This window comes from Citrus clementina, unplaced genomic scaffold (genome assembly GCF_000493195.1).
Source record: "Citrus clementina cultivar Clemenules unplaced genomic scaffold, Citrus_clementina_v1.0 scaffold_8, whole genome shotgun sequence".
In the NCBI taxonomy this organism is placed as follows: Eukaryota; Viridiplantae; Streptophyta; class Magnoliopsida; order Sapindales; family Rutaceae; genus Citrus; species Citrus x clementina.
In genome coordinates this window covers 20,877,628-20,898,366 of record NW_006262022.1, presented here as the reverse complement: position 1 = coordinate 20,898,366, position 20,739 = coordinate 20,877,628, and the positions used below count along the sequence as shown (strand labels likewise).

The 20,739-nt window shown below is 33.9% G+C and overlaps 2 protein-coding genes and 1 pseudogene across 3 annotated transcripts; all 3 read left to right on the top strand.

Moving 5' to 3' along the window:
* Positions 1–2,702: 2,702 nt before the first annotated feature.
* LOC18034164 lies at positions 2,703–4,963 on the top strand (annotated as a pseudogene).
* Positions 4,964–6,331: 1,368 nt separating this feature from the next.
* On the top strand, positions 6,332–9,400 carry LOC18034840. Of its 2 annotated transcripts, none has more exons than XM_006424337.2 (8): positions 6,332–6,573; positions 6,651–6,691; positions 6,795–6,858; positions 7,015–7,203; positions 7,674–7,745; positions 8,352–8,527; positions 8,617–8,735; positions 9,146–9,400. In XM_006424337.2, the coding sequence occupies exons 1-7, from the start codon at positions 6,436–6,438 to the stop codon at positions 8,732–8,734; spliced, it is 798 nt and encodes a 265-aa protein (XP_006424400.1). In that variant the 5' UTR covers positions 6,332–6,435; the 3' UTR covers position 8,735; positions 9,146–9,400. The 2 variants fall into 2 exon arrangements, with proteins under 2 accessions (XP_006424400.1, XP_024034942.1); XM_024179174.1 differs by having other exon boundaries at positions 6,522–6,573; positions 6,790–6,858.
* Positions 9,401–15,444: 6,044 nt separating this feature from the next.
* LOC18035273 (aspartic proteinase-like protein 2) lies at positions 15,445–20,285 on the top strand. Its single transcript, XM_006424335.2, has 10 exons — positions 15,445–15,901; positions 16,164–16,293; positions 16,417–16,667; positions 16,769–16,996; positions 17,574–17,736; positions 17,827–17,900; positions 17,998–18,091; positions 18,675–18,735; positions 19,544–19,615; positions 19,844–20,285. Exons 1-10 carry the CDS (start codon positions 15,675–15,677, stop codon positions 20,017–20,019), a joined length of 1,476 nt encoding a protein of 491 aa, XP_006424398.1. The 5' UTR covers positions 15,445–15,674; the 3' UTR covers positions 20,020–20,285.
* Positions 20,286–20,739: the final 454 nt, after the last annotated feature.

The window sequence follows — 20,739 nt, the reverse complement described above, 5'->3', positions numbered from 1 at the left end:
GGAATGCAATGCGCAGACAGCGGCCAGTGAGACTATCCATGAGTGCTGAGCGTCAAGCGTCATGGAGCATTTTCTGTCACGCGGGGGGGCGCAATTGCACAGACTTGAGCTCCCTGAGTGACTGGGAATCCGGAAGCGAGAGATCCGGAGTGTAGGTACATAGCTGTAGAGCTCCCTAATCTGGTCAGTCGTTCATAAGGAGCACGTCTCGTTCAAAAATAACCGCCGCGGAGCGCCGATGGACAGCTGAGAGCGAACGGCAGGGGAGCTCATCTAGCTCTTACCAAGTAACAATATGCGGACGCCGCTGTGGGGGGGGGGGGAGGAGGGGGGAGATCACATATATAAATTAACTGTAAAGTTATCTAAAGTAATTGGAGAAAAATAAAAGTACCAGGCTAATTATCCAATTTCAAAGACTCAAATCCATGAGGAGAAAGTTCGAGTACTTTCATGTACATTCTTATCATATATTAGTTCTTATCACGTCTATATTTTAACGAATTATAACAATGCAAATAAATACATACAAAGAATTCAATTGATAAAAAAAATTGTAGACGATCAGCACCCAAAAGCTTTTCTTAAAACCGAGAATCAAAATCACTATTACAGCCTGCCTAATCGAGTAATAGACAGACAATCTTTTGACTAGGATTTTGCATAACAGAAGGTATATTTTTGACTTGTGAAAAACGGATGGTATATTTTTGTCATATACAAAATCTCCGAAAATTGCTCCCCATAACTTTGTTCACTCACTCCTCTTCAGAAAATAATAATTGTAATAATAATTATAGACAATTCATTTTGATTTATCACAAATCATGCTAATCTGGTTCACAAATTAAAATTTGGACAAGTAAAATTGGTTCACAGAATAATCATGTTAATATTGAAATTAATCCTTTAAAATGCGATGGAGAAATCGCCTAAGAAGAATAAATATATCTCTTTTCTATTCGAAAAATAATTGAACTAAACCCTCCAATATTTTTTATTTATCAGGGTTTTGTTAAGATTTAATTCCCATATCACTGCTCTTCATATTCTCCTTTTCTTTTCAAAAATCAAATATTCTCAAATATCACGTCCCCACATCACACTTGTTAAATTTAAAAGTTCCACGAATCGCAGAAAGGCAAAAAGTGCATGAATTTGTCAACACAACAATAGTTTTTCAGCAACAATAAAACTTTCGGGAAATAGCTTTTATAGTAGATGATGACGTTCACAAAGCACTTGAGTTTTTTTTTTCTTTTTCTTTTTTAATAAAAGCATCAGCATTTATTTATTCCATATAGAAGATGATCTTAATTATCCCCACGTGTCAATTTTCGAGATAAAGTTACTTTTCTGCTCTTTTTGAGTTTCTCTAACTTTTAGCTATAGGTTAGTCTTGCAAATGCTCCAGAGGTTTATGCCTCATCAAATAATTGCCCCAATCATCGGTGCTTAATAAGTACGCACTCCAAGCTTAATTTTCTACTGGAATTTACTAAATCTGTAACAAGGGCCTTTTCAAGAGGATTGAAACTCCGCTTGCTATAGCTTTTACAAGTAAAATTTATTTAAGTAGAGTTTTTATTAATAGAGTTTTATAAGTAGAGATGTTATTTAAAAAAATTTAGTTATTTAGTTGTTAATGAGAGTTTTTATTAAAAATTATAAAATTATTTTAATAGACAAGTTTTTAAAGTTATGTTATAAAAAGAATGAAATAAGATTATCAAAAAAGTAAATAATATTTTAGATATTTTAATATTTAAAAAAACTTTTCAACCTCTACTCCCAAAAGTCTAAAATTTGAGCTATTAGTAGTAGGGGCAAAATACTTATTTAATCTTTCAAAACTCTAATAAAAAGACAATCAAACAATAAGAAAAATTATGATAAGAGCTTATAATTATTAGATAAGTCATACCAAAGAGACATTGATGGCCTTTTTCAATTTCCTAATCATTTTCAAGGAGTGTTTGTTCATATATTAATTATTATAAATACATTGAATTAAAAATTACAGCACCTCAATAGAAAATAGAGTCATAATTTATCTCAATACTTATAAGCCTACATGTTAAGCTTAGATTTACTCGTAATGCAATTAGGGTCATTACATAACTTAAACATTAATGTTGGAACTTTCATATGCATTATCGAGTTCCCATCAATATGTCATATAACAAATCTCCTAACAAAAGATAATGAAATCATAAAAAAGAGTCTCAATTCATTGCTGGATTTGTTAAGCTCATGCGTCACAAAACTATAAAAAAAAAAAAAAAAAGGTCCGTAGACTCAAGTCAACAAACTTTAAATTGTGTCGAACACAACACACATGCGTGTTATGGTAGGTATTGTGGTGCCAGTATGATAAAACTACTGGCAGAAATATCTTGATCAATGACCCATGTATGGTGTAATTTTTAGCAATTTTTTAGTTTGTCTCATCATTACTAAAGTCAATCATAATATCATTATATAGTATATACCAACAATCTTACATTATAAATAGATGTGCTAAAACCCCAAAACTTCATTACTTTCAGAACAGAGATTAACAAAAGACCTTTAGCCATGGATTCTTTAAGACGCTCATCATTTGCTCTTCTCTTTTTCTTACTCTTCTCCTCTTGTGTCTCATCGTCAGCAGCAAAATTCAATATACCAAGACTTAGAACACGTCCCAAGAACAATCCAAAATGAACCCATACTCATGTCTGCATCCGAGTCCAAAGATTACAAAACTTTTTCTTCTACACTCACCACTTGATCACTTCAACTATAGGCTGATAGCTACAAAACTTTTCAACAAAGATACTGATAAATTTTAAGTACTGGGATGGTGCAAATACTAGTGCCCCAAATTTTGTGCTTTTTGGTGGGGAAGAGTCAATAGATTATGATAGAGACATCAATGGCTTTCTCCCTGAAAATGCACCTCATTTTAAGGCTCTTCTAGTCTATATAGAGGTATGAGTTTACAATTTTTTGTATTTGGATACAGAGTTAATTTTAGCACGAAAGTTCGATAAAATTTTTATGTATTATCATTGAAATCTTTACAGCATCGGTATTACGGAAAATCTGTTCCATTTGGAACGAAGGAAGAAGCAATGAAAAATGCAAGCACACTTGGATACTGTAACTCGGCACAAGCTATAGCAGATTATGCTGCTGTTCTCTTACACATTAAGCAAAAATATTCTGCCGAAAAGTGTCCAGTAATTGTTATTGGAGGATCGTATGGTGGAAGTAAGTCGCTGAATTAAATACCTTATCCAGCAAGTTTTTAATTCAATTCTTTGTTAATTGTTGCTAAAACTATAGTTTTTTGTTTCTTAATATAATAATATTGCAGTGCTTGCTTCATGGTTCCGGCTGAAATATCCCCACATTGCCCTCGGAGCTCTGGCTTCATCATCTCCAATCCTTTACTTTGATGGCGTCGTTGATCCGCAAGTTGGTTACTATACGATTGTAACCAAGGACTTCAAAGTAATAACACATGATACACACACACACGTGCAATAAATTTCACTTAATTGTTTGAATGAACTTTGAATGAACTTTAAATGAACTTTAAGTTTCCCTTTTGCTAATTCGTGTTTATATGATGGGTGATGAAGGAAACTAGTGAGAGTTGTTATGAAACTATACGCAAATCATGGGGTGAAATTGATGAAGTAGGCTCCAGGCCTAATGGTCTTTCAATCCTCAGCAAGAAATTCAGAACTTGCAAGTAAATAGCAATATCACAAGTCTTCAACAATCTCATGCTTATCAAAAATCAAACTCAAAATTAATTGCTTCTTTTTCCTTTTTTCTTCCCCCCCCACCCCCCCCCCCCCTTCTGGTTTTAGCCCTTTAAATAGCACTTCGGAGCTCAAGGACTACCTAGACTCGCTATACACAGACGCAGCCCAGTATGACGAACCCCCAAAGTATCCAGTAAGTAGAGTCTGCGGCGCCATTGATGGAGCTGAAGGAACCGATACTCTTGACAAAATATTTGCAGCAGTTGTTACTTATATGGGGAACACGTCATGCTATGACATGGAAGAATTCGGCAGTCCCACTTCAACATATGATATGTTCACATGGCAGGTAACATAGTATAATCTGTCTTCAAAAGTCTTAATTAATTAATTAAACTTCATTCATTGTCTATAAATTCATTAATTTTGATCAAATTGCTGTTTCATGAACAGGTATGTACTGAGCTGGTGTTTCCCATAGGCCATGGACACAATGACACAATGTTCCCACTAGCTCCATTTGACCTAAGCAGCTTCAGCAAGACCTGTGAAGGCTTGTTTGGCGTCCAGCCTAAGCCTCATTGGGTGACAACTTATTATGGAGGCCAAGTATGTTTCATAGTTAACTAATTAAGTAGCTAGCTCTTGTAACTTCTATTTTATTTTACTGAATTTTATTAATTACTCATTGTGTGTCCATATATATTGCTAAATGGCTGACAGGATATAAAATTGATTCTTCATAACTTTGCCAGTAACATCATTTTCTCCAATGGGTTGCGAGATCCTTATAGTAGCGGCGGGTAAATACGAAACGATTCATAAATACTCCTACATTATGAGCATCCAATTATCTAGCCTAATAATACTTCTACATTTGATGCACGTATAGGGTGTTGAAGAACATATCCGATTCTGTTGTTGCTCTCAATACAGTCAATGGTAATTTAATTAACTCAAATCATATATACTACTAAATCTAACTAAGTTGAAAAAATTGGTAATTTATTGCTAATTGCAAGTAGCTATATGTTGCAGGATCTCATTGCTTGGATATACTTCCAGCTAAAGAAAGTGATCCACTGTGGTTGATCATGCAAAGAAAAGCTGAAGTTGAAATAATTGAGGGATGGCTTGCAAAGTACCATGCCGATCTTCTTGAGTTCGAAGATGAAACTCGCGCTCGATCCCAAGAATTAGAGTAGTAATAATAATAATGATAATAATAACACTAATAATTTTACCACCCTAGCTATCTTAGTAGGAAGGTGTGAGGAAAATTCGATGACAAGAGTGAAACCAGCTAAGCTACCTACGAAGCAGTATGGTAAATAGAAGAGTTAAATAACCAATGTCAAAATGTTGAAACATTGTAATTTTAATTTTGTTATTTATGCAGTTTTTGTTACATCCTGCTATCAAATAGAGAGCTAGTTATAAAATGATTGCATATATTTTTCATTTGTGCGCGAATAACTACACATCCCAATACAAGGATAATCCACTATATCTGAATGACTGGTGAAGAAAGCTACAAACAGCATACCAAACCACTCATTGTTTTTGTTTGTGGGAGGAAATGGGAAGAAAAAGATAGTTGATGCTAGGGTCACAACTTTAATACATATAGAAACCCTAGCTACTAACTTAGAAATTTGTGTGGTGGATAATGAGACTGCCATGCACTAAGCTAGCAGAACTAATGCATGTTGGATGGCCTGTTACCACAGAAACGACCATTATGAATTATTAATAATATCATTTTAAATTGTAATTGTTAGGCCATTTAGGGCACTTATACCCAACCACCAATATATCTCGTGGAGGTCCCCAATCACTCCAAATAACAGCCACTAATTGACCTCAAAATGTGAATGGGGAATGAATTGAATGATAGTACTCTTGACTCTTCGACGGGCAAAGCGATTGTTGGTTTTTGGGCTACAAAGGCAGCATGATGGTGAATTATTTGCGAGAGTGGCCATTATACATCTATAGTTCTTTTTAGTGTTAATAAGATGCATAATATCGCTCCTTGAGAGTTGGGTTCCTTTCAAATGATTATTACTTTTTACTTTTAAAATTATAGGACTAAATACTAACTTGAATTTTATTTTTTTTGTTGGTGGCTTATTTTCAGAAATTAATCCTACATAATACGATAATAAAAGATGATTAATCAGTTGAGAATATTAACAATACACTTTTTTTTTTAGTAATACTAGACATCTCATTTGAATCTCCAAGTTTTTTTGGTCTCAAATACTGTGGAATAAAGATATGTTTCATGAAAGTTGGGATTAAAAAAAAATCAATTTGAGAAACTTTTTTATTTATAACTATTTGTAATGTGTACATGTTAATATTTTTGGGGCTTATTTTGGGGGGGGGGGGGGGCGGGCCGCACCGCACATTCTTCAACAAATCCTGAGGCCAGAACTTTTGTGGGCTTAAATTTATTGGGCTTCCGATTTCGACCCAAAACGTTGACCTCGAATTTACAAAAATAGCCTTGGGCCAAGCCTTACTAAGACTTGCCTCACCGGTTGCTTGTACAACCCGATCCTCTCTGCTGCTCCAGTGACGCAGACAGAGAGAAAAATTTCAACTCGATTCTTGGTACAAGAGATCGAAGGGAAAAGAGCAAAAAAAAAAAAAATTCAGAGATTCAGCAAACATGTTTAGAATTAATCGACTGATAAATCAAACAAGAGCCTCACTCATCACTTCAAAGCAACTCTTAACTCATGAACATAAGCTTTTTCCTCAGCACTATGCTAAAAAATCTTCCACTCGCTTTCTTGACATTTACCAGGTAACTTAAACAAAACCCAAATGCTTAAACTTTTTTATTCTCAATGCAATCCTGTTAATGGGCATTTGTGATTACAGCTTGGGAACAAACAAGCAGTAGAGAAAGAACGCGCCCGGCTGTAAGTTTTTTTTTTTTTTTTTTGGGGGTTTAGTTTTTTGGTTGAGAAGTGAGTGCGTAAAAATTGAAATGAAATTAATACTGTTTAATATGATTTAGGCCAGTGCAGATGAGATGAATAGAGGATACTTCGCCGACGTGGCGGAGCTAAAGAAACATGGTGGCAAGGTATCATATAATCTAGCTCAAATTTTCATAAGCATTATTAATTTGATTTTGGCTCATATGGTTGGTGAAAAATGTGAAATTTATGTCCAAGAACATAAATTGATGATTCCGAGGCTTATGTTGCTGATGGAATTGGATTAAGTGGTGTGTGGGCAGATTGCAACAGCAAATAAAATCATAATTCCGGCATTGGCTGCTGTAAAGTTTCCTGATTTAGATGTGAGTTACTCCGATCGTACAACTTTGAAACTGCCCGTTTGTTCCAGTGGAGATGTGGCTAATGCTGACAAGGCAGCTATTCCTAAAGTATCTTTAGTCTGTCTCACATTTCGTGCGAGTTCACAGGTATTAAGGATTTTGGCACTTTTGTTTGGTATATGCTCTATGCAATTTCCACATCAAACATGATTAAGCGGTCGTTTGTTAGTTGAATTAATACTGCAATGAGTGAAAGAGGTAAAAGGAAATTAAATTAGCAATGTACAGCTTTTATAATTTACATATTGCAACTTTTATCTGTCATAAAAGTTACATATTAAAAAATTCTGGGTGGTAGAAGATTATGGGATTAAGATTTTGGTTTTTTACAGCCCCCTTTCACTTTGGGCTTGTGTAAAATTTTGAAAATTTCTTGGGATAAACCTGTACCTTTAGTTGTTACTGCTCCCGCTTGTGAAGATATGCATCCCATTTTAATAAATTTAATCGGAGACTGAATTTAGTCAGAATTGTTGCTGCTCCTCTTATTACAGTAATAAAATAACATTCTTTTCCTTTTTGGTAAGAAATATAGTGACATTCTTTTCTGTTGATAGGCAATGGTTGATTCTTGGAGCTCTCCTTTTTTTGAAGCTTTTAGTGATTCAAAGAATGTGCACCTGTATGAGGTACCTAACTTTATTTCTCATTCTGAGTCTGATTCAAGTTTCCTTATTGTGTTCTGGCTTACTACTTAAAGTACCTTAATTTTTGTATTCCATTATTGTAGTTCAAATCATAGATTAAACTCACTTGCAAGTCTTTTGATGCTCTTAAATAAACAGTCAGAGTAATTTATTCCGGACTCTTGTTCACTTGATATTGGGCCAAAATACACTTGTTATCAGGCCGAAGAATACATTTTATAACATGTGAAGTTAGATGGTTTTGTAATTGCTTTTTATTATGCTTTATCATGTTGTTAGAGATTGATCATCAGAGTATGATGAAGACTCACTGATAAGTGATAATCATGCTTGCTCATTCTAATTTTACCTCGAGATTGTGCTGAGTTTGAAATCATGTTTTTTCCCCCTGATTCAACCCTATTGTTGCTGCAGTTAACTTTGCCTTCTTGGTTGATTTTTATAACAATATCGGGATACTAGAATGCCAAGGATCATTGAACCAGTTTTTAGCTTTCAGCTTTTCTAGTGACCTATTGGCTTGACATACGTCAGCATCATAGATGAGTTATTACATGCTTCTTCACAATAAAATTTCCACCATTGCAGGTGTCATTTATAGACTCGTGGTTGTTATGTCGGAGTCCAATTAAGCGAATTCTTCTGAAGATAATGAGGAAATCTAAGGACGCAGGGGAGAATGCGCTCCAGAGGCAGATTGTATATTCATTTGGTGACCATTATTACTTCAGAAAAGAGCTTAAAATACTAAACCTTCTCACTGGGTAAGATGCTTTTTGTTGTTAATTTTATTTGATAGTCAGGCAGATATGGTAGTCAGCTAAAGGTATTTTTACTAATTTTTCTGGTACAGGTATATTTTTCTTCTTGATAAATTCGGTAGAATAAGATGGCAAGGCTTTGGAATGGCAACACCTGAGGAATTATCATCCCTTCTTTCTTGCACATCACTTCTTTTAGAAGGAGAATAAGGTAGGCAAATCATATTGCATATTCTTAACTTTTATGGCATGTTTGATTTGAAGAAATAAGGAGAAGAAAGGAGGAGGAGGGAAAGGAATAAGGGGAAAAAAATATGAATTCCATGTCAAACCAAATAAAGAAATTGAGATTGACTCTCTTTTTCCCTCATTTTCTCTCTCCCTCGCTTCTTTCCACTCCTCTCCTCTTATATCTTCCAACCATAAATGAGCTTAGATTATCCCAAATTCATCAATGAAGAAAAGAATTTATGCGAAAATAGAAACTCTATGTAGAAAATTAGAAATTATCCTTCTCTTTGGACAACTTTATCAACCCAAGTTTTCTATATATTCGTGATAATTCTGGTGAGCACTTTCTTTTATAGCACGATATAATTTATGTTCTGCCATTGCTTGCAGTTAAATCGTTTGATAAAGATGCGTGATCAAGGTTAGTAATGCTGATTATAGCACTTTCTGTAAGGATGTTAGCACCGCAGGCATAGGATAAATCCCTTTCAGCCTCTGTTTTGTCATAGGAGGAGATCAGGGTGTAAGTTCTCAAAGCAACTGATGTTGAATAATCTGTAATCTACAGAGATTACAATTTTTTTTTCCTTTTTTTCAATCTTTTGTCTTCAGAACCCCAAGAATTGAATGTTGTAGTTCATTTTACGTTGTTTCATCTCAACGATAAACTCTTCCAGTTGAATAATCAAATAACTAGAAAGGTAAAGGTACATATATTCATTCATGATGTGAGGAGATTCGTTGATCATTTTCAGAATCGGTTGGATGAGTTGTTGGCTACTCCCAAAACCCAAATCCCCAATACAAGAATTTAGAAAGATATTTAATTTAAGTAATAGAAACATTCTCCGGTAGTTCCTTTTCATTTAGAATAAAGTGGCTGAGAATTAATAAAACAATAAAAAAACAAAATGCGAATAAAGAGTGGGAAAGTGAAAGAGCAACCGTACAAGGAAAGGAATGAAACTACATTGCAATTGTAGTACATCACTTGTATGTTTTTCGTTCACTGGTTTTTCATTGTTAATAACAAATTTTGTCATATTTAACAAACCTAAGATTAATTTTAATCAATATGTATCTGATAATGAAAAAATGTTGGCGATTGTAACATCTGCTGTAAGGTAGATGGACCAGAGAAGAGAAAGTGCACTTGACAACTGTTAATCTTTTTTTTTTTTTTAATTGAAGTTTTTACAATTCACAGGTATTACAATTTGGGACCTATTCAGAGTATAGCTTAGTCTATCAAGCACAGCTCGAAATTTATACCTATTAAAATTCGCAATTTGAAGGCATGCTCCTAAAGGTCTCAATGAAATCTTAATTGAAGTTGGCCAATCTTGGCATGTTCCTAAAGGTCCCAAAGAAATACAGGTTTGGGGTAGCTACATTATTACGATGCAGCTGTACAAGTAGCCCACCAAGACCTCAGAGGCAGGCAACTTTAATTTAAAAGCAACAACATGGAAGTTTCTTTGAGACCCTTTGTGTTTTTTTGTTGCTACAAGCCTGCAACTTGTCTTGTGGACTGTCTTGCACAACGAACAACGCAGCAAAAACAAAACAAAAAAGGGCATTAGATAAGAGCTATTTTATCAAACTCTCATTCTGTACGTGCTCATTATACTGTTTTTTTCCTCCCCAAAAAAAAAAAAAAAAAAAAAAAAAAAGAGATATTTCTTTCTCTTGAGTTGACACCCACATTAACTAAAAGGATTCTGTGCCACATGCCTTACAAGAAAAGTTGAGCATGAGTAGGTGATGAGGTGAAGCATATCTAGGGCAGAAGTCATATACCCCTTTACTCAATCAACTCGACAATCCTAAGCAAGTTTCATATTCATCTCCAAGTGTTGAAAGATTCATTGGATAAAAAATAATTATATACAATATCCGGTCAATTAAGGAATTAGTTAGTTCGAAATCTTGAAAACATCATAACCTTTGAAGCTGACCTTGAAAAGTTGACAATATTTTTGTTTAGGTTAACGACCTTCGACAAAAGATTTGCTTGACATTTGTGACTTGTCATGCTCATCGATTCATGTTCTGTTTTTTCTTTTAAATATATATAAGTTCAATTAGAATGACTTGTGACAATGACCAAAAAATGGGCAAAGATTTCTAAGATCTCCCTTTCTTAATAGCAAGTACGTGTGTTAATTTTTTTAAAAAAACAAACTTACGCACTCATCAGGACAATCGTCATGATATGGGTTAGGCGCTTGAAATTTTTGGTTTGGAGCTTTTTTCTTTTTAAGCAACCGGATGGCATCTTCTTCTAGATTTTGCTTTCATTATATTTCGTCTTTATCGCCAAGTCAAGATGGTGTTGTTGACTTATATATTTTGATTTTAAAAACAGACGTTAAATTTTCTAGATATTTATTTATTATAATCCAATTTTTTATAAGGTTATCAATCTTGTGATGTTAAACGATATCGTATTATCATTTAATTTCCTCTTTTTTTTTTTCAATTTATTGATACAAATGTTATGGGAAGAAGAATTTTTTATTTTATTATTATTATAGGCTTTGCTGGTGAGATGGGGTTAGCCAAAAAAATAAGTTGGACACAAAATTAATCTTTATTGTTTATGTGATTGTGACCAAGCACCAAACCCATACATAATATATATATAATTACTCAGTCTAATTAACAAGCAAGAACAATTTTCGTCTAAGTTTTAATTATGCGTTTGAGAGTATGTTTGTAAAAAGTAGTTTAACATTGAGAAGTATTTTAGATAACTTACTATGTAACAAAATAATAATTTTTAGGTGCAGGTGTCTTAATTTTTTTCAATACGAACATGCTATTAAACGTGCGATTTAATAGAGTTAGTTTTCAATGCACTATAAAACTGTGCAGTTTAATAGCATATATGTACTGATTCTATTAAATTGCATGGTTTAATAATATGTCCGCACGAAAAAAAAAAAATGAAGGTGCACAAACTAAAGAAAGACTCTCTCACACATGCCAAAGATCCATCTTTTCAGCTTTGGCTCAATAGGCTAATTTTTAATCATTCTTGATACTATTGTATGAAGAAGACATATTATATATAAATACACACACACATTTAATACTCTCGAATGTGAAAGTTTCAATGAGACAAATTGATACACCTCTCGCGTCTCAATACTTCAAATATGATTTTTGTCTTTTTTAATCACGATAATGATAGTTTTTTTTTGGTATATACACATCCTTCAAACTCACATTAACATAATCATATACAGCACAGTGATTTTGGTTTGACGTAGAGACGGCAATTTTTCTCATTAGTTCGAGTGGAATTCGGCGGAATCCCATCTTGTTAGGGATAGTTCGACAGGATCATAATACAGAAACAACAAATTTAAAGAGATTATAAGAAAAAAATATAAATATAAAGAGAGTTGAAGATAAATTTTACATAAAAGTAAGTAATTTCTTGGAAAACCATATATACACACACACACACACACACACTTAAAGTTTACAACACAGATCCACCGTTGGATAAACGTATGAGTAATGCCTTTTTGTACAAAGTAATGTGTGAATCTGTGACTATATTGCATCAACATCTCATCTCTCACATTTTCAAGTGGTAGTGATATAATATGTTACTCAGTCTGAGTTAGTTTTCATCCCTCTTAAATAATTTCTTTAAATCTTCCCTCGCCCTATCTAAGATGATGATCAAATTATGTTACATAATATGTAACAAACAGTAATCCTTAAATTGTCACTCAAAACCAAAAAAATTATAGCATATGAAATAATCGAATTGTCATAAGTGATACTCATGGATTTACTGCATGTTATATTAGATGGAAAATAGTCTAGACCCTAAGATAATGACTATGTCACTTTCCAAAAACAGTAATGATAGGAAAAGAGAAGCTTCCTTCCCAATTCTAAATGCATGTGGGTGCCATGCATCCACTTGGTCTTCCTCTTCCCAGATTGTCTCAATCTTATTACAGCTCAGTCAATAAAAACAACACACATAATATTTGTATCCCGTTGGGGAAAGGGATGAAGAATTTCAGTTATATAATTATTTCTTCTGATCAAAAGCCCATCGGTTTCATGCACGAGCCAAAACTTAGTGTCAATTAATTAAAAGATAAATCTTTAACATCATATCAAATGAATCGCGGATGATCTGATTTTAGGATTTAGTTTGTTGATTCCTGAAGATCGAGAAAATGACTAAAAGTGCGACGCGTGTGAATTAGAACTTGTTTTATGGTGATAGTTTTTTCTTTTTCGGATTCCACAGTGCTGTCTATGGACTTTTCTTTGTTGCTAAGAAAAACAAGTTGCATCCACTTGAACAAACACTCTTTTTTGAGTCCTTGCAACTGTTCAGTTAATGGCTTAACTTTATTGTATTTGTACCCGCAACTTGCTGAATAAACTAAAGCAATCGACCTTATAACAATAATTGAAAAGATCATCTTCTCATCATTATGTTTTGCTTCAATCACAGATGACTAGACCCACCAAAGTCGATCGAGCATTTGCCCTAGCCTTCCTTTTTTTTTTTGGGTTTACTTTAATTTTACGAGCTACGAATTCGAATTAAAACATCTTAACAAAAAGGGAGAAAAAGAAAACAGATTGTATTACAGCAAACACAATCATATATTGTTAAAATTTCATTCTTTTTAGTGCAGATATTCGCACCGAAGACCAAATATTACAGCTTTTATATCAATCATTTAGATGCCAGCATGTGCTAAATTTGTATATATGCCATCAAACACATGCACTGACGTATTGGGTTGTAGTTAAGTGATGATCAAAGACGCCAGGCTCCATGTGTTCTTAATGCCAGGTGACAAATTTTCATGTGCCCCTCTCAAATGGGATAAGGTTGCATTTTCTTGTCGCGTATAGGCTATACTCTCGGCACCATAAAAATTTTATAATAAGAAAAAGAAAAAATCAGTGTATATGTTGTTGTATATACGAGCATCACATCATCGATGAATCTAAAAAAGGCTACGTGAAGGCAAAGCCAGTGAGACAATTGTGCCGTATTGCGTTCTTCGCTTTAATAATTAATGTGTGTGTTAGGTTATTAACTTGACCTAAATTTTTGATCCACTAAGTGAAAAAAGAGATTCAAAAGCAAGGTCGAAGAGAGACCACACGCACTTCTGTTCTTAACTTTTGCTTTTTCATCTCTTTACTTTCTTTGGTGCAGGGGTCTTATGGGAGAGAGAGACAATATAAGTCACTCAAATAAGATCATCTTGCACACAATATTGGAACAAAAATCACCCACAATATTGTAATCAACTGCAATTATTGATTGATCGTCAATAATAATTGTTATATAAAACAAGAAAGAGAAAATTACAGTATTGCCACTGTCAATTAAGAAAAATATTGGTGTAATTTAAATGTAGAGTTTTCAGGTAAAAAAAAAATTAGAAAAAAAAATAAAAGGTACACGTCCGTATCGAGCAGATACGGGCCATACGGCTGCCGGTCAAACACTCAATATGATCTGCCTCGGGAAACGAAAAATTACAAGTCCAAATTTACCCTTAGCTATTACGAAAATATCAACTGTGTCCACCCTTCTTTATGCTTTTCCAGCTACGGATGACGCTAGAAGTGGCTGAAAACTAGGGGTAGATTGGTCATTAATGACAAAGACAAACCAACTCAGCTTTCGCTTCATGGATATATATATATATATATATATATATTTTAAATAGGATAAAAAGTAAAAGATAACTGACGTGGAGGCTAATCTGTGTTTGTCTTGTCTTCTTTTTTTTTTTTTTTAACACACGTAAAAATAAAAAAAGCGGACCAAATAGATAAAGTGAAAATGTAAAATAATTGTGCCTTGGTTTTTGTTAAAGTGCCCGAATTAGTGGGATTAATTTTTCGAAGATCAAAATCTTTGCCGTTTATTTGAACGGTTGAGAAATTGAATTGGTGGGACTGCGCCCTCGTTGATTTCACCAATTTTGATGTAATACAAATCTTTTTTTTTTTGGCTAGGAAATTTACTTGTGAGTGGGCGTGATGATTCATGCAATTGTTACAATAATTTTAAGTAAGATAATCATTTATTCCTTTTTAAAATAACAAAAAATTACCATGAGTGATATTTATCTTAAGATAACTAAAGATTAATAAAAACAAATATAGAATTAAGTCTGTCCACTTCAATGCTGATCAACAAATGAAGAATAAATTGCAAACGTGCAAATGCTCTAGAAGGATTTTTTTTCTTTTTTCTTTTTTTTTGGGGCAAGTTCATTTTTGACAAGTCCACAAATAATGTCTTGTTAAGCAACGTCATACACAATTAAAGTGTGCCAATAGTTTTGATTGGAACACCAAAGTGGACATTATTAACACATTTAATTAATTTCTATATATATGAAAACACCATCTTATGTTTTCTGACTTAAAAAACCCAAAATATTCTTCAAAAATATATTCGTATTCTAACGTGTTACAGTAAATTGTTAAATAACACCTGGAAAAAAATTATAAAAAAAATTTACCGAAAAATAAAAAAGCGTAGTAATTACGCACATGATGTGTAGTTGTTAGCCAAACAAGAATCTCACAGTGAAAGTTCCACGTCCCATTAAATAACTGATAATTAATATTAATTATATATATATAGCGGAAACGTGATCCATACATAATTTTTTGAAACTCTGTCATCATCAAACTCCTTGTTCCAAAACTTTTGTCTATGAAATTGTAAAAGTAAAATTGTAAAAAAAAAAAAAATTCAAATTTTCTGTTGCGTCTTAACTTTCCTCATTTCTCTCTCATTCTCTTCAGAATAACGATTTAGAGCCTTTGGAACATTCTTTCAAGTTTCAACTGCGTTCTTGTTGCTTTGTAGTTTGTGTGTTTAAGGCAGTAACATTTACTAATGGCGCCACTGGGAATTTTAGTCGCCGTCTTGTTGTTGCTGGTGGCGGCGGTGATGGGTCATTTGCCGGTGACTCTGACGCTTGAAAGGGCGATTCCGGCGAGTCATAAAGTGGAGTTGAGTCAGCTTATAGCTCGTGACAGGGTCAGACATGGCAGATTGTTACAGTCTGCTGCTGGGGTCGTTGATTTTTCTGTCGAAGGGACCTATGATCCCTTTGTTGTTGGGTAATTTTGCTATGTCAAAAAACCTTATATATATAGATATGTTTGTTAAAGTTTGAGTAATGGGTTTGTTTTTGTTTTCAAAAATATTTGCTTTTTCTTTGTGGTTTCTGGAATTGTTGTTGCTTAGTTTACATTTGACTGTTTTTTTTATTTTTCTTGCTTTTGTATGCAGCATTTGTTTAAAATTGTGATTAAATTTGGTTATTTTATTGGCTTTGTTGTTAGTTTTATTTTTTTTTTCCTTTTTTTTGGGTTCTTTTAGGCTTTATTATACAAAAGTGCAATTGGGTTCTCCACCAAGAGAATTTCATGTGCAGATTGATACAGGAAGTGATGTTTTGTGGGTCAGTTGCAGTTCTTGCAATGGTTGCCCAGGGACAAGTGGACTCCAAGTAAATTTTGCATTTCCTTATATGTAAATTTTCTATTTGTTGTCAAATTGTTAAAATTAGAGTCATAAAGTGGAGTAGTTGGGTCTGAAATTTTTCGACTGATTTTACTTGCTACTGCAACAGATTCAACTCAATTTCTTTGATCCCAGTAGCTCATCAACAGCCTCATTGGTCCGTTGTTCTGACCAAAGATGCAGTTTAGGTCTTAATACGGCAGATTCTGGCTGTTCTTCTGAGAGCAATCAGTGTAGTTACACGTTCCAATATGGAGATGGTAGCGGGACATCAGGCTATTATGTAGCAGATTTCTTGCACTTAGACACTATTCTTCAGGGTTCTTTGACAACAAATTCTACAGCTCAAATTATGTTTGGGTGAGCTAGAAACTCAGTCAAGCTTAACATTGTGGTTTTTTCAACTATGTCTTGTTGTTCAGGTATTAGAAACTAATCTTGATAGGTGGATTATGGAACAGGTGTAGCACCATGCAGACTGGAGACTTGACGAAGTCAGATAGAGCAGTTGATGGGATCTTTGGGTTTGGCCAACAGTCTATGTCTGTAATCTCACAGCTTTCTTCTCAGGGGTTAACACCAAGAGTGTTCTCTCACTGTTTAAAAGGGGATAGTAATGGCGGGGGTATATTGGTTCTTGGTGAGATTGTGGAACCGAATATAGTTTATTCTCCACTCGTCCCATCACAGTATGTTATTTTTGTTCCAGAAAACTATTTTTCATCCCCGTTTTTGTTTCTTTGGCATTTTTCATATCAGCCTCCGAAAGATATCATGCTATTGATTCACTTTGATAAATTTCTGATAGATTAGAACTTGTTCCTACATAGCCTCAGTCATTTCTGCCTGCAGTTCTCCATGTCTTGCTTATATAGGTCCAAATGACCCATCTTTGTGCTGTTAGGCCTTTTTAGGTTTTCTTTTTAAGTTTGAAATGGAAGTAGTGTTTCAGTAGAACAAAACAAATTGTTTGTTTCACGTAAAGGGGAGTCATGAGCAGATGTAACTATAATAGTGATTTTACAGAAACACTAGAGGAAAGTAATAATTCTGTTAATGGGGGGAAAAATTCGTAGAAGCAGCTACATTTGGCAACATGTCAATTTATGCTTTAGTTTTCAGACAACTTTTATGCATTTTATTTGGATTGTGATATGTTAAGTGCCATGGATCTTTCATTCACTTCTCTATAAATAATGAACATTTGAAAAATAAAATAATTGACTGCCATAAGTTGACTAATCAACTGCATTGCCACAATTTCAGGCCTCATTATAATCTGAATCTGCAGAGCATTTCAGTCAATGGCCAAACTCTGTCCATTGACCCATCAGCATTTTCTACTTCAAGCAACAAAGGAACCATAGTTGATACTGGGACCACTTTGGCATACCTTACTGAGGCTGCTTATGATCCTTTAATCAATGCAGTAGGTTTTGGCGAGCAAAGTTTTGATTTTCTAAACAGTACACTTTACTCTCTATCAAAGATTGAGGTATAAAGCTCTCATGTTGTGCAGATTACGAGTTCTGTCTCTCAGTCTGTGCGCCCAGTTCTTACCAAGGGAAATCAGTGTTTTCTAATCACCTCCAGGTTCACTTTCTTGATTAATTGCCTTAGTTTATTTAATCGAGTGCTCATTCTTCTGAGATAATATCAACTCCTTTTTATGTGTTTATTTTGTGTTCAGTACTGCAATATTTCCTCAAATTAGCTTCAACTTTGCTGGAGGTGCATCCCTGATTTTGAACGCTCAAGAATACCTTATACAGCAGAATTCTGTTGTGAGTTGCTAAGCTTAATATAAGCATTAGTGTATGATATACATATGCACATACATAAATATTAACTGCATAAATGAATATATCTGGTCATTAAGAAAAATTGTTGAGGGTGTGACTTGTTGTTCATATGGTGCCAGCTCAACTGGAACAGGATCAATTTGTTTTGAACTAAATTTGTCTTGTTATTGGTTTTCTTTTTTCCCTTTGGTTTTATCTTTTTCCCCTTTTTCTGGCTTTGCATGCTCCTCTTTCCATGAAATAATTCATGCATTGTGGAAAACTTCATTCACTGTATTTAATTATTTCTCCAAAGCTTTCTTCAGACAATTGATTGCCTGTATGCCTGCAACTTTTTGTATTCACTCAATATGATTACCCTTGTATTGCTTTTTATATTACCTCAGTCCTGGTTTGTGAAAATTTTATCCTGATATTGGTTGTGTTCTGTTTTTTATCTTGTTGGTTTATGTTTGTCAAAGTGTTCGCTTAAACCTGATGTTTGGAGTCAACAGAGAGTTTTTGAAGTCTTCCATTTTGAGTTCGATTTCTCAAAGAAACCTTTTCATTAATCTTTCTTTTGCAGGGTGGTACTGCAGTGTGGTGCATTGGCATTCAGAAAATTCAGGGTCAGACAATTTTAGGAGGTAGTCACACCAAACAGAAAATGCTTCTGACTAGACACATAAGTAGATTCATGTCTAGGATTTATAGTTTAATTTTCTGTCAAACTGTCCTTCTCTCTTTTTTTTTTTTTTTCTTTCTTTCTGAATTTTTGGTTTGACCTGAAGCTGTAATGTCAGTATTATCAAAACCTCAATGCTAATTGTTTCTCGTCTTGATTTTAAATGTGTTAATTAGCATACGAGTCCTGTGTTGCATACGAATGCCTTAGTTTGGATAGTGGATAGAGAAAGATGAGAAAATTAATTGAATATGCTTTAGAAACAGGGCCACTTTTAGTATCTTCCTTACATTTTTGCTCCTATTTTCCGAGATTCAAGAGGGGCCTTTTTATCTTATTTTCCATTGATATGTTAATCAAATCCTTCCCTGCCTTACTGTTTTCTTGTGAGATTTTCCTATAAAGGTTTTTTTTTCAATTTTTGTAAGGGGAATAAAGAAAAGAACCCTTGTTATGCTCCTGATATTCAGCTCTCTGTTCAGCATTTTCAATCTTTTAAGTTTGTTTATTGCCGTTTTTCAGCATTCCTTATTCCTTTAATGGTTAATATAGATGCAACCTATACATGGAGTTCTAGAAAGTTAAAGGAATTAGGAATATATTGATTCCCATTTCCTGCTCTCATAACACAGACAAGTTTCTCTGAATTGTCATCCTGACTAATAATTCGACTCATTATTCAATCCTGTTATGTACTCTTAAAGATACATTGAGCTTTGAACTGCTTTTGGTTTTCAGATACTAACTCTTGTTTCTCTTGTTTTTTGCAGATCTAGTTCTGAAAGACAAAATCTTTGTTTATGATCTGGCTGGTCAACGAATTGGATGGTCTAACTATGACTGTAAGTCTCAATAACACTTGAGTCAGGCATGATTTGTTGATCATTTAAATTGTTTTTTGAACCCAAATTGTCATTAAATCAATAATGGACTGTTATCATTTAGAAAACTTCGAATGTCAAGAAAATTAATAAGACTTGTTAAGTTGCTGTATACAGCCTAATGGTTACTATTGAGTTTTTACTCCTGCAACAAATGCTCACCCATTGTTTATAAATTTATTTAAGCAGGTTCAATGTCCGTCAATGTCTCTACAACTTCTAATACAGGTAGAAGTGAATTTGTAAATGCCGGTCAGCTGAGTGATAACAGTTCACGACGAAATGTTCCTCAGAAATTGATACCAAAGTGCATAATAGCATTCCTTCTGCATATATGCATGCTTGGTAGTTACCTGTTCTTGTAGCACGAGATGCAGAAGGTCTGAGACCCCCCATTTTCGATTCCATTGTATATTTTTTAGCCGGTTTATATTTACAGCAACCGGCAGGTCCCATATGTTATTTTTTTGTGGATCTCGTTTTCAGCTGGTTTTTCTTCAGAATATGTAGAGCTACACTTTGCACCATTAGGAATTTGCTTCATTGGCAGTGTTGTAATTACAGTTACACAAGGATTATTGGTTTAACAGGAGAATTAATTTATACAAATCTGTCATATGTTTGTTACTTCTTTGATCTCTTTCACTAAGAGAAAAGGTTATTAACAAAATTATTTTGAATGAAGTAATGTCACTGTCTTTGCCATTATTTTTATCAAGAAATGAATTGTACAATTTTAGAGTTCACGCAATTTTATCTCAAATTCTCCATGGTGTTCATAGTTACAATACTTGTATCTTATTTAGTTTCCTCTAATATTTTGGATAAGTTTTCTCACTAAAACGATATGGCTTATCACCATATGAACATGAAAAATGAATTTAGCATTTCTACTTGTAGTGTTGGACTAGAAAATAATTTCCTTTTTTAAATGTTCGCCATTATCGGTTCAGAATAGTTCCTAATTTTGAATTGTCAGTATAAATCTACAGATGCAACAAAATTGATTCTCGTCTTCTTACGCTAAGAAATACAACATGTGTTACTTGTCTAAAATTATATTCGTTTTTGTTAGTGTTAAAACT

Bases quoted from the DNA above. Each gene is read 5' to 3' on its own strand.
- LOC18035273 (XM_006424335.2), top strand. From the start codon at position 15,675: ATGGCGCCACTGGGAATTTTAGTCGCCGTCTTGTTGTTGCTGGTGGCG. The intron at 16,668-16,768 runs GTGAGCTAGAAA...ATTATGGAACAG, and splicing joins ACAGCTCAAATTATGTTTGG to GTGTAGCACCATGCAGACTG. The intron at 16,997-17,573 runs GTATGTTATTTT...CCACAATTTCAG, and splicing joins TCTCCACTCGTCCCATCACA to GCCTCATTATAATCTGAATC.
- LOC18034840 (XM_006424337.2), top strand. From the start codon at position 6,436: ATGTTTAGAATTAATCGACTGATAAATCAAACAAGAGCCTCACTCATC. The intron at 7,204-7,673 runs GTATTAAGGATT...TTCTGTTGATAG, and splicing joins CATTTCGTGCGAGTTCACAG to GCAATGGTTGATTCTTGGAG. The intron at 7,746-8,351 runs GTACCTAACTTT...CCACCATTGCAG, and splicing joins AGAATGTGCACCTGTATGAG to GTGTCATTTATAGACTCGTG.